The 14,083-nt window shown below is 37.8% G+C and overlaps 2 protein-coding genes across 2 annotated transcripts; both read right to left on the reverse strand.

Moving 5' to 3' along the window:
* Window positions 1–817: 817 nt before the first annotated feature.
* LOC120259286 (phosphoacetylglucosamine mutase) lies at window positions 818–4,709 on the reverse strand. The gene is made up of 9 exons (XM_039266867.1): window positions 4,479–4,709; window positions 4,125–4,387; window positions 3,029–3,148; window positions 2,788–2,930; window positions 2,451–2,699; window positions 1,945–2,363; window positions 1,680–1,855; window positions 1,152–1,248; window positions 818–1,036 (listed from the first exon to the last, which is right to left on the reverse strand). Exons 1-9 carry the CDS (start codon window positions 4,540–4,542, stop codon window positions 876–878), a joined length of 1,692 nt encoding a protein of 563 aa, XP_039122801.1. The 5' UTR covers window positions 4,543–4,709; the 3' UTR covers window positions 818–875.
* A 121-nt stretch (window positions 4,710–4,830) lies between these two features.
* On the reverse strand, window positions 4,831–13,668 carry LOC120259285 (protein TOPLESS-RELATED PROTEIN 2-like). The gene is given in 27 exon segments (XM_039266866.1): window positions 4,831–5,461; window positions 5,567–5,739; window positions 6,163–6,348; window positions 6,765–6,860; window positions 7,171–7,299; window positions 7,420–7,602; window positions 7,680–7,790; window positions 8,014–8,163; window positions 8,246–8,341; window positions 8,860–9,024; window positions 9,116–9,350; window positions 9,506–9,633; window positions 9,818–9,913; window positions 10,038–10,085; window positions 10,087–10,134; window positions 10,220–10,293; window positions 10,376–10,445; window positions 10,578–10,687; window positions 10,799–10,937; window positions 11,029–11,138; window positions 11,241–11,367; window positions 11,450–11,627; window positions 12,082–12,240; window positions 12,326–12,439; window positions 12,551–12,730; window positions 12,837–13,139; window positions 13,541–13,668. Coding segments are annotated over 26 exon segments (3,396 nt in total). The 5' UTR covers window positions 12,917–13,139; window positions 13,541–13,668; the 3' UTR covers window positions 4,831–5,250.
* Window positions 13,669–14,083: the final 415 nt, after the last annotated feature.

Below are 14,083 nucleotides of genomic sequence, written 5' to 3' on the forward strand. Positions count from 1 at the left end.
GGCATGCACATAACATCTGGCTATAAAAAGAGAAAGTATGGCTAGGGAATAGGGATGGCAATAATTTTTAAATCTAACCTGATCTGAGTTTGATGGGAAAACCCAGTTTGATCGGGTTTGGGGTCGGGTGCATGTATAGGAATTCTAATACCTGATCCGAATTCAAACCCGACCTGAAATTCAATTAACAAATATGCCCAATTATATATATATATATATATATATATAGTTTTGTGTTAACTTTTGAATTTTTATTTTCAATCCCTACATTGAATGTTCTATGAGTTAAGGTGTGACATTGAGACTATGAAGATAAGTATGAATTTCACTCTTGTTTTATAAAATAAATTATTCTTATTCATATTCTATTTACTTTTAATGTCTATTTTGTGTTGAATTTATCTATTTTGTATTGCTTTAAATGTCGAGTATGAGAGCAAAATAGTGGGTGCAGGTATAGCAAAACCCACACCCTGACCCATTGCCATCTCTACTAAAGAAATATGACAAAATCATATTATTATTATTAATTTTAAATGTGCTTAATGGACAATAAATACTACAAAATAAAAATTTGCTCAACGTCAATAATAACCTTAAAACATTATAAACTACTATAAATTCAAATTGTTTTATATTTATGTGAAATTGAGACATTTTCATAAAATATTGCCTACTAAACTTTTATATTGCAAAACAAACATAAAATAGTAAAAAAATTATTGCAGTAATTTTACAATTTTTCATTATATACTTATGCAAATCAAATACTAATCATCACAAAAACTATTGCACTATCCAATGAACATCAAGCATAAACAATGCAAGTATTTTAACTATTCTTATTGTATTCCACTGCTGTTGTCATGGAGAAATCAAACATGAGAATTAGTAAAATCAAGAAATTGATAGACAAGTTGCATGACAGAGTTGGCAAGGCGATCAGCTGCTTCTTGTGTGGATGCTTCAGCATAAACACGGACAATGTCTTCTGTGCCAGAGGGACGAATAAAACACCGTCCTCTTGGGTATTTGGCTGCAATTAATTTGACAAGTAGAAACAGTAAAAACTCTATGTTGAATTCATAGAAATTAGGCTTGTTTTGTTGAAAAAATCACAAAGATGAATAGTGTATGGATCACTTGTTTACCAGTTTCAGTATCAATAAGCTTCTGTAGACCAACAGGCTGGACCACCTCTGTTTCTGCGTTAGCGGTGACAACTGCATTTCTATCCGCAACTTTCACCTGAGTAAAAAAAAAGAAAAATTAGACATGGATGGATTTAACGGCATTAGGAAATGTCCAAGTTTCAGTAGGAGACTTGAGTACACTTCTTAAAACATTTTAAATTCATACAACTCAGTAGCACTAGATAGAATGATTCACGCCAAAGACTACATGGCAATGTTTAGGTAGTGGGAAATTAAACCAAAAGAGCCTGCCAAAACTAGTACTGCTTTGCAGAATGTAGGACAGATGATGCTGAAGTTCTGATAACTGGACAGTTCATTTAGTCAACAGTAAATGAACTAATGGATTCAGATTCATAAATCCAATGGGAGAGGGAGTTAGATAATCCGTATGTGTATCCAACAAACAATCAATGTATCCTATATTACATAACGGCAAACAAATGATAAAGTTGTTTCAAAAGGACAAGAAAAAAATAGACTGACCTTCAGCTGTCTGCTAGGAAGATCAGCATAAAGCTGACTCCATCTCACAATTGACCATCCCATGTAACTGAGCACAGCTTCCACTAATAGCAAGCCACTAAGAGCATCGCCCACTGCCTGGTTTATTAACTGACTAACAGCCAACAATCTTACAGCAGCCTTGTGGCGCTCTGAACCTGAAACAGACGGTGAGACAATTAACATCAGGATATCATTGACCTCAATTGAGATTGTTCTCTGGTACAATGTAAGTTCATCTTCAGACCTGCCATGGAAACAGACAATTCATCTGATCTGGCATGTAACAGAGACAAGAATTCTTCTGAAAAAATAATAGTTCCATGACCGTTTGCCTCAAAATAGATACCAATATCATACTCTGCGGCTTTCTTGTGCAGGTATTTTACTCCTGTTGGAGTAAACACAACTTCCAGGCCCATCTGCTTGAGGTAATCAGTTGATGCGCCATTTGCATAAGCTGTCTGAACAATGCCAAGCCGTGCTGGCAATGAATTGAATACATCATCATTTTCATTCCTATTGAGGATGCTTAATTGTTCCTTTATGAATACTGCAAAGAGCGATAATATTTTGTCTCCATCAATAAGATCAATGCTATTGTCACTTGCTGATAAGACATGGAAATATACGAGCCTATCTGCATCCCCATCCAAACTTGCACACCTAAAACACTAAATTCAGCTATGAAATTGGCATTACTAGAGAAAGTTGATCACATAAAGTTGAAGCATTTGAATTGATGGAACTCACCTTAATCCCATGTCAATAGATCCAAAACTAGATGGGGCCACCTTTTCTTTCTGCACATAATCAGCTCCAACTCCATCATTAAGCACTCCTCCTTTCTTTCCTGAGTTTCTAACTTCAATATCCAATCCCTTCAGCATTTTTTTCAACTCCTCCAGTTTTTCTCCTCCAACACCATTGGCTCCATCCACTAAAACTTTAGGATCAACCTCACTTTTCACAATGTTCTCTGGAATCAAATCTATCAAGCACCTGGATTGATAGTTAGAACAATCAAACCTAACAAAATGTTATTTTTTTAATTAAAGAAACTTTAGATATAGGGCACTCTCAAGCTAACCTGAAAGATTTTGAAAGTTGTGCATAGTAATCAAACTCGGATGCCTTTGTTCCCTTATTCCTACTCCTAACGATCCAATGCAGTTGTGGTGTTGTTAAGATCCCCATATCAACTGCAACAGCACCAATTATAGCATTGATTCCCTTCAAGAAACATATAAAAAATAATAATTCCAAGGCCACTCTCGGATATTGATTGCAAAAAAGATGAAACTATACAAGATATGGCAGAAGCTGCATACTTGTTTTGCAGTTTCAAGGAGAGATTCTCCAGTAGGTCTCGTGTCCCTGCCCAGAAGTACCTCTGCAGATTGAGTTCCACACAAAGGGATATTCTCCTCCTCGGCAAATTGGACCACCAACTGCCAACCACAAGCAAATGTTGCCTCTTTAATTGAAAATTAGTAGTATCACCAGAATTCTTGTCATAACACCCAAAACACATATTGACTGAAGAAGCAGTTCAGATATATAATAATGAGCAGGGTCCATTCCAAATGCAGGCAGGATGAGTTGTGGTCAAATCATATAATTACTAATTGAAAATAAAGAACTTATGTTAAGCATTTACAAACCAAATCAAACAGTAGGAAAAGCATATTGACTGAAAAAGTAGTTCAGATACCCAAATGCAGACAGGATGAGTTGCAGAAAAATCATATAATTACCAATTGAAAAACCTTATTTTAAGCATCTACAAGCCACATCAAACAGAAACAAAAAATCTATACTGACTGAAAAGGCATTTCAGACATACAATAATGAGCAGCGCCCATCCCAAATGCAGACAGGATGAGTTGAAGAAAAATCATATAATTACCAATTGAAAAACCTTATTTTAAGCATCTACAAGCCACATCAAACAGAAGAAAAAAAATCTATACTGACTGAAAAGGCAATTCAGACAAAAAATCATGAGCAGCGTCCATCCCAAATGCAGACAGGATGAGTTGCAGTAAAATCATACAATTACCAATTGAAAAGAAATAAGCCATGTTAAGCATACACAAACCAAATCCAACAGAAAAAGATTTTTCATATCAACCATTTAGCATGTTCATGAAGCGCAAAAATGGTAGCATACAATATATAAACCAATTTCTAAGGATGCAACTCTGAATTTATGAAAAAGGGAGCAACTAAAGCTAAATAAAATTTCCAATATACTAGCATAAAAGGTGAGGTTTTACCAATCAAACGCGAAAAAATCATGATACTATCTATCTATCATGATGTAAGCTAAAAAAAAATCAGGCATTGAAAAACAGTCTTTTAAACAGACAGACAGAAAACACCATTTAGATTAACAGAAGGTAACTGAGAGGAATCGAGGCTTACATCAAGGAGGTGTTGGGGATCGGGGGCATTGGCAAGAGCATCAGCGAAGGGCTCCCACTTCTGGGTCAGCATGCCACCATCTGGATCAGCGATCTTCACGCCATTATCGAAGATCGGGTTGTGGGATGCAGTGATCATCAATCCGATAGCGTGTCCGGTCTTGATGGACCGCAATGCCGCCAGCACGCCGGCTCGGAACACCGTGGAGCCAAGGATCAGGCCATCAGACCGGAACCCCGCGGTTCCATACGAAAACCTCACTCCTGCCACCCAAAAGAGCACCGATCCTGATCCATTAGAAGATGGAGAAGCAGCAAAGAGCAGCGCTCCAAGAGGGAATCGAGATGAACGAACCTGGAGGGATTGGGAAGCGAGAAGTGGATTCGAGAAGGAGGGAGCGCTGCTTCTCCGATGCCATTAGCTCGAGTTTTCTCTGATTCCCGGGTGCCGATAGCGCTGGACGACAAGCGAAACGGGGAAATGATCATTTTTATTAGCAGTATTATTCTAAACAAGGAACATGCGGCATTATTATTATTCCCACAGATTCATCCTTGAAGGACCTGATTGCAAAATAACATTTCACAAGGCTTCTGTAAAACATTTCCATAATAACTTTTTTTTTTTTTTGATATATATATATGCAGTGGTTTTAGTGTTGGGTACCTGATTGTGAAAATATGAGCATTTGTTAAGGGGGCACAGATAAATAAAACAACTTTCTTAAGTCATTCAAACATGGCCTTCAGAGGTAGCTAAGATGCCATAATTGTAGCTACCAATTTGCACAAGAGGAGGTCAAGAAGATGATGATCATAACGAATGTCATGACTCATGACTCCGATAATTATGACGACAACTTTCTAATGATCCTTTCCTTGCCTCCATAGAACCCAACCCTCTGAGAAAAAAGAGAGAAAAAGAAAAAGGCTAAAAATAAAACATTACAAAGCTTTACAACAAGGGAAAGATAGCCATCTCCTAGAGCAGTAGCATGGCCTCGGGTGGGTCAAAATAGAGAGGGCCAACTGTGCTTAATATTTTAATCAGCCATTTGCCCTGAGGAGTTACAGGGTTTACAAGATGTTTCTATGATGATTTGTATGTAAAATGAAGGCCATCCCTGTCACCGGGCAGGTGGTTCTGAGGTCTGATTACTCAAAGCAGGGTTTGAGATGGATGGTAGGGTTCCATTCTCCTGAGGTGGCGGCAAAGAGCCCCATTTCGGCTCCGCATCTGATGGCTCCACCACATGAACTGCACCATCACTCATCCCCAATGCAAATTGGTTGGGCTCCGCCGGATGAGCGGCAATGACTGTAGGGTAAACACTTCCGCTGCAGTGAAGGCATCAAAACATTCAGAATGAGTTGCTCAAATGTTCAGTTCGGGTTGAGAATGAAGATAGAGGAATAAGTCACAAATCAAAATCACTCACTAACCTGGCAATTGAAGAGGTTAGGTAAGCAGCAGGAGAGATCCTGCATCGGAGCCTCAGGCTTTCTGCATCAAAAACTCCCACCGCACCATCACAGAACCCAGCATACACCAAAAGACCATCACAAGAGTATATAGCACTTGATATGGGTGCAGGAAGCGAGTCTCTAGGAGACCACTGCAACACAGATGAAACCCCAATCCATAAGTTTTGTTTAACAAACAAGTGGATGAACATGAACACTATTGAATTGAGAGATGAAAGAACAATATATGTGATGATCAAAACCAACAGATTCGACACAAATCATCATGCTAGGATATCCTATGACCTAAATGCTTCAAGTATTTTCTTATTGATCACTTCTAGTGCCTCAATGCATCACAGTATAATATAGAAAGACTGAAGCAATTAAAACTATCAGTTGATCTTGTGCATGTGCTGGTTTAAATTAAACTAAGGAAATTCATGGATGAGGTTGCTGGGTCATTGAAGACCCCTGAAACAAGTTATTTTACCAGAAAATGGTTCCCCTTCAATTTTGGATTTGAAAAGCATCAATAGAAAAGATTCATCTGTATTATGAAGGACAGGACTCACCGAGCGCAAGCATTCAAGCTTGCTATCGTAGATTGCAAGTTGGCTTTCATGGACAACTAAGAGATGTGTCTGATCATTGTGGAACTGAACTTTTGTATCTCCAACTAACGGGCTTGCACGACCGGGTGGTGGCTGAATAAACTTTGATTTCCTTTTCTCCCATCCATCAATGCTCCAGACACACAACTGTGATGCAACTCATTAGATAATGACCCTTTATTGCAGTAAAAAAAGAAATTGCAAATGCTATAGAAGATGATGAATAACATTGGGACCAGCACTTGAGTTACTGTGGCCCCATAATATCCACAGATCCAATAGTTATCATTTGTATATGAATGGCCACAGCATAAGCTGGCGCATTAGACAAATTCCATAAGAGTTGATAATTAAACTTGTCTGTTAGTTATCCTTGATTTCCAACTCAGTCCACATTACACTATCTGATGGAGGATTTAAATATTATCACTAGACAAGTGGTGATGACTCAAGCTAAAGCATTAAACGATTTCCACATCAGATAATGGTCTAACTTATTAAATATAATTGATTTCCAATTTCTTTTCCAGAATATACCAACACACTGAGGATTTAATAATTACCTGTGCATCAGCACCTGATGAAACTAGTACGTTCATTGCCTGGGAGAATGTAAGGCCAGTGATCTTCTTAAGATGGCCCATGAGCTTTGTTTTAACCTGTACACACAAAATATAAATAACTGAAGTTGCAGAGTTGAAAACAGAAAACAAACAATGTTAACATTTTAAAAAAGTTACCATGTTTTTGAAAAGATGTCTGAAATAAACTGAAAAAATAAATGGCCCATGAAATAATTAATGTAAACATGAAGCAAAACGATGCATTGAGAATTTTTGGAGCAAAACACAGTAGGTCAGAAAGTGCACCAATAAACAAAAACATTGGCACAGATCTTCGCCCAACAAATCTACAATGACAATTTAAGCAGCAAAACAAAATAGAACTTTGTAGGAGCCATGCAATTACCTCATCAATCCTGACATTATAAATTTGAATGGTAGAATCTTCCATTCCTATTGCAATGATATTATTATCTTGAGGATGGAACGCCAGAAAGGTAGCAGCAGGAGGAGGAGACATAAAAGTTGTCATAACCTACAGAACAGCTCACCAGATTCAGTGACAATATAAAGACCAGCCAACAAATAATTGAAGAAGAAAACTCAAGCATTTAAACTACAACTAGAGTATACCATGTAGCTTTGAACAACATACCTTGAAGGTCATCATGTTGAACAAAGAAATTTTTCCACCTGATGCAGACATAACATAGGAATCATTTTTAGATAAGGCAATGCACGCAGATGATTCTTCTGCTGGAATACTATCATTTATTTCATTAGTCATGAGAGTTCCACTTGATGGCTGCCATAACTGAGGTGCCACCAATGCAGTGCTCTGAAAAGAAACAAACTGGTCATCAGGCAGCAAATATAAAAGGGAGTAGTTGCATAGAAAAATGCAGTGAGACTGACCTTGCCAGAGGGATTTCGTTCAGTGCGCTGCCATTTCCACAGCTTATGTACCGCATTAGACCCAAGTGACAGCACGGCAAACCCAGAATTTGTATACAGCAACCGCACGACCTGCAATTTTCAAGGACACTCTGGGTTGATAACCAAGCAAACAATAAAAAATCTTCCCCAGTGAGAGAATGCAGTAAAGGATCCCACATAGGAAGGGACACATTTTTATATAATATCCAAAAAAAAAAATCACATTACAAGCAATTTAAGGATTTTTAAAATCAACAAAAAGTTTGCTTCATGTTCCTCATTTCTTAAATAATCTGCAAAATACATGTGATACCTTGCTCATCGCAGATAATGAATCAGGCAACTTTAAGGCTTTGAGTTGGGCAGAATCAATGATTTCAGCCAATTTCCATATCTTAATCTTATCCACATCATCTGAAATCCTAGGCTTAACGTCTCCTGTTCTGTTGCTATCAGCAGCAGCCTGCAATTTTATTATACATTAGAGTCCAATAGCTGGCTGTTCTAAACTATACTGCTACATAGAAACTGCATAATTGACTCACTAAGCTACTCATAGACATTGCAGCAGGGATTCGGTCAAGGGATGCAGCCAGAGGAGCAGAAACACTTGAAACAGCGAGACCACTAATTATTGGAGGCTGTACAATTGAAATCATTAGAAAGCAGTGAGCATCTTTTTCCTTAAGATCAGGATTGGAATAAGCAAGCATGCAGAAGATCCTTTTCAGTTAACAACAAGCAATAAGCAATTTATAAGATCAAACATGATTAGATTCTTTATCAAGAGAAACAAAGAGGACAAATTTTATTAGTGAAAATTTTATCAATCTACAAGTTCTTGCCGATCTGAACAGATTATCATGGGTTGCACACATGAATGAGAGGCAACTGGCCTAACTTTAGCTCCTACATAGAACTTAGCCAGGCAGTGATTCCCAGCCTTGTAATTACCATCATCAGTTTAGCAGTTATGCAAGTAGCTCTGCAAGCAACAGATAGGAACAAAGATGCCAACATAAATTTTGGTATAAGCACAAGTAATTTGTGCAGGCCATGAGCAATTTCATCTTAAAAGAATGCACTGTGCAGCATTAGTTTTCACCACATATAGCTTCACATCTCAAGAAAAAAAAATTCAGACATATGACAGGATTACCTTAATGTTAATTTGTTGAGGACCTCGAGAACCCTCAGAAGTCCTGCTCTCCAGTATCCTTATCAAGCGTTGCCCATCAGAATTTGCCAGGATCTTAATTCCATTATCACTAGTTGTAACTGCAAGCAACGAGCCCTCCTTGTTGAATCTCAGCCGGGGACTTGCCTAAAAATTAGAAAGTAGGCAAACTTACAAAACATGCAATCTTCAAATTTAAACCAAGAGAAAATTTATGTAGGTGTTGAATTGTACTTACAGGTAATCCCCCCTCCGCATCCGTAGTAGTCAGTGTGCTGGTAATGTCCATGTCCCAAAACTTAATCATAAACTCATCCCCAGCAGCCAAGAAACGATTTCTAGTTGTATCAAATTGGACAACGCCTAAAGATCGCTTTTTAAATCCATAATATGTTCTTTTAATGGATCCTTCTGTCTCATTCCACTCAACTAAAAATGATTCACCCTCCTTACTAGTTCCACAAGAAAAAAGTCTGCAGAAAATATGAAAAACAGCATAGTCAACAAAGTTTGTAAAAATCTGAACTCCAAATTCTTTTAAATGAAAACAAATGGATTTGGTAGAGTTTGGTTGTTATCATTTCTCAAGCGAATTTGTACAATTGCACATCATTAAATAAACTTTCACCTTGATCCATCAGCACTATATGCCATTGTTGTGCACCAGTGTCCAGGAGCATCATAATCAACTCTAGATGATGGACAATCATATAGCCATGCCTTGATTTTGCCATCAATAGCAGTTGAGAAGATAAACTGCACAAGATCTCGAGTGAGGGATTTTAAAATATAAATGAAAAATAGACATGACAGAGTAGGGTTATCCAGACAATTCCAGATGGGAAACCAATTAATATGCATGAAATTGATTCCCAAGCTGAAAATAAAATTAAATGAACATTTACTCTAAAAAATTAACATCTTTTGCCGGAAAGTTCACCTGAATAGCTTCTTTATAGTGAGGGCAGACAGAATATACAGGAGCTTCATGGCCTTCAAAAATATATTGCTTCTGACCTGTTGTAGCATCCCAGACCTGCCATTTGATTGATAACTCATATGAAAAAGATTCTCTCGATACATTTTTGAGAAAATGATATTTGGAACCTCGATTATTTCAATTTTGCATATTATAGAAATAAAAAAACACAAAACCTAACCTTAATTGTCTTATCATCACCACAGGTAATAATAGATAGACTCTTGTTTCGGATGAGAAAATGCAATGTCATTGACACCACCACTATGTGCATCAATCTGCACCAGGATATGATGAGAAAGATTGTAATAAATCAGAAACTAATAAAAAGATGATTGGCCCAAAAAAGCACTTGAAATTCACCTCTTGTTGCTGTCTCAAATCTCCGTTAGGACTATAACCATATGTTTGAACAATATGCTTCGAAAATGCAACACCTGCAAGGTATTCACATATTAGAAAAACAAACCAAGTAATTAGAAGATTTGTACATTGACAAGTATTTGGTCTTCAATATACCCAGCACAGATCCATCTGGACTCCATAAGCATCGATTAACTGAGATTGTGGCATCTTTCACCAATGCTGCCTAACAAGTTTAGCCAAGTAATAGGAAGATGTAAACAAACAATGAAGTTATGATGTTGCAGCCAAAGCTAATACCTTTTGGAGTTTTCAATTCAACCATTACAGGTACTAAAATAAACAAAAAGAAGAATACCTGTAGGGGCATGGAACAATTAGAGATGTCCCAAACCTTGAAAGGCCTGTGAGCTATTCTTTCCCGTGATCCAACTTCCCAGATTCCAATATCACCAACATTTGTTCCAACTGAAGACCAATAACAAACCCACAAAGAAGTGAAACTCAAAATTGGTAATATATGTATATATATATGCTCAGCTAAGCCGTCACAAACAAGCCAGAATATTGCGTCAATACCTAAAAGAATTGTTTGTTGTTGTGGATGAAAATCCAAGCTCATGACATTGGAACCCTGATTAAGTGTTCGTACCACAGTTTTGGGAAGATCATCTTGCGAATAAATATTCGGTGGATGGTTTGAACCGGAGAACGATACCTAAAACACGGCCGCAGTTAGTGGCCTGTCCAACTTGATTACATTTTCCAGAAAGAAACGATTCTACTAATACCCATATCTACTTCCAAACCTCATCAGGTTGACCAGCACGCATTCTTTTCATCAAGTGTTCAGATTCAGCAGTTTGATAATCCATAACAGGAACACTAGTTGGAGTCCTTGGGTGCTTCAGAAATGCAGCTAGAACATATATGAGCATTTAGGTCAAACAGATTAACCCAAGCCAAAGATTATGAATAGGCATTATGCTATGATCAAAGCAAGGCAGGTAAAGAAAATCACCTGTATTGGGAGGTTGCACAAGACCTGGTGGTCCTTGAGCCCCTGCAGCATGTGGTAATGATGGGTTGGCACTTGACATCCATCCCGCAATAGCACTTGCAGATGGGGAAACAACCGGTTGGAAAGGCTGCATCCAATAGTCATTTTACATTCATGTATTCAATATCAAGACATGTATATCAATATCAATAGTTGAGCAGAACACTTACACTGTGGGCACCAACTGGAGGAAAACCCCCTGCTTTAGGAATAGGTCCTACAAGGGGACTGTTTGCAGGGGGTGGAGTGCGTGCTCCATTAGTAGGTGCACATGAGTGATCAGTAAAGAGTGTCTTGATATCAGGGTTAGGACGTGGGTTTTTGCATAGCTGATGCTGCCAATTAAGACTATAAGCACAAACATGAATGAGAAAAAGCACCCAATCAATTAAGTTATTCATAAAAGATTGTGAAACAAGAAAAAAGAAGAAAGAAAAAACGAAAAAAAAACTGGAGATATCAATGGTATGAAATGTCCCAGGATGTTGCATTTAGTTTATATTGATGGATAATAATGGCACCATGAAAATAATTGATCATTTGAGTACACAATTGACACATAAAGGCAATAAAATGATATGTCTTTCATGTTTCAGTAAAATTGTGTGATAAACTACTCATGAATACCCAACTGGGAACTCTGATCAAATATCTTGATGGAAACTATGTTAGCAAATATGACACATGAATCGTGATGATCAGAAAACACCCGTCAGAAACCATTAAAATTAAATAAAACTGCTATCTGTGATATGCATAGAAAAGCAGTAGTTTCATAAATAAGGACAAAGAATATGAATACCTTTGGTTAATCAATGTTCGCAATCTAGATGCTTTAAAAGAAGGAAAGGCAAGCTTATCACGGAACAATGGATTAGCCTCAATAAGCTTCTTCAGTTCCATCAGCATTATATTTCGAGCTGATTTTGTATCCCCATATTTAGAAAGTTGCTCATTCTGCCTGCAGGTCCACCAGTTCAGGATGTGTATCAATATCAACAACAAAAGCCACCACACACACCCCAAACACCCCACCCCAATTTTACCTAAAATTCTCGAGAGTAAGCAATTGTGTTATCTCCTTGAAGAGGTCTTCATTAAAAGATGCAAAGACCTTGAGATCTTTAACAAGTATATCAACAGCCTTTGCTCTATCATGTCTGATGAAAAAACCAGTGCCAAATTTAAAACCTCAACAGAAGATTGACTTCAATAAGCCTTAATTTAAATCTACAGATGAGTAACATGGAAATAAAATAAAATAAAATCACCTATCAAGAGCTTCAAGATACTTCTGCTTCCTTATTTCAAAGAATATTTTCATGGAATATCGATTATCCTCAACCTTAGTAAATCCCGAAAGGTACCGTTCAGCTTCATCCCACTCCCCAGCCTGAACTTGGTCCTCAAAATGCTTCATATTGAAGTAAAACCCTGACTCCTGCTCCAACCTGTAGTCCAAACAAGATGCAGCAAGAGTTAATATGCAGCAATTACAGCAAAATTTTATAAAAAAATATATAAATAAATAAAGAACCATGGCACCAAACATCTTACTTGTGAACAGTTTCTTTAAATTTCTCCTCGTCTAAGAACTGTAATATGAGGAAAACAAGTTCCCTGCTCAAAGAAGACATGGTTCCCGGGATCCCTAACCGCTCCAGCGCAAAGATCTTTTTGTTCTTCTCACAATGAAATTAAACAGACACCCAAACCAGAACTTGAAGTCAATGAAAGCACGTGCCTCCTTCTCCTCGCATTAAGGGTAGAATCCTTTCTCGAAATTCTAAGATGCAGCGCTCTCTTTGAAAACACACAACTTCCGGCTAGTAAAAACCCTCTGAAACACAGAATCGGCTTCTAAAAACCTCGCAGGAGAGACACAGATCAGAGCCAAAACTCACAAAAACAAAACAAACAAATTTGCATACAAAACACGCCAAATCTCCACCCCACCTACCACTTCAACGAACCAAAAGCCTCAACACGCTATCAAAACACACAACTCAAAACCACATCCCAGCGAAAAACCTCAACAAACCCTCTCCGATGAAGAACCCAAACAATTTCTCCTTCAAAAAAACCCACTAATCTTCACCAAAAAATGACTCGCTTCAAAGATCAAACACCAAATCAATTAAAAAAAAAGAACAGTCCCTTCAACCCAACATCGATCCGCAGCTCAATTCAACGAGAATTCAAAATCAAAGACTAAAAAGAAAACGGAACAAATCCAAGCTTAAAAAAAGAGTCTCGCTTACGATTCATAGAGTTTCAACAAACCCTAATTCCTCTCCTCTTCTCCTCTCTGCTTCTCTCTCGCCTTTCTTCTTTTTCCTCTTCGGCCGCCGTGCTACCTTCTCCTGCTCCTCTATCTCTCTCTCTTTCTTTCTTCTCTCTCCTCCCTTATATAGAAACAGTTCCGTTCCCCAAATAGCCGTTTCCCATCAAAATTCCCCAAACCACCCCCACAAATTTCCATATTTACCAACCCTGAATAACCTCAATAGGGCTAATTTCGTCAAATCAATAGCCCAGTCACGTGGGACGGACAGCCAAAGGAAACAAAATTAAGATGTCGGTTCCGATGCTACAGGGGTATAAAAGTCATTTCACAGTGAGGAAAGGACAAAGGGCATTCTGGTCACCATGTTCTGCGTGATTCCTTGCGCCACGTCATCGACCTCGTACCCTTCATTAGTCTCTGTTTCCATTTTTTTCAAATTTAAAAAAAAAAACTCAGATTTTTTTCCAAGATATTTTTAATTAAATAATTTTCAAGTTGAGCCGCACGTCGCTTTTCA

This window comes from Dioscorea cayenensis, chromosome 4 (assembly GCF_009730915.1).
Source record: "Dioscorea cayenensis subsp. rotundata cultivar TDr96_F1 chromosome 4, TDr96_F1_v2_PseudoChromosome.rev07_lg8_w22 25.fasta, whole genome shotgun sequence".
Classification (NCBI taxonomy): Eukaryota; Viridiplantae; Streptophyta; class Magnoliopsida; order Dioscoreales; family Dioscoreaceae; genus Dioscorea; species Dioscorea cayenensis.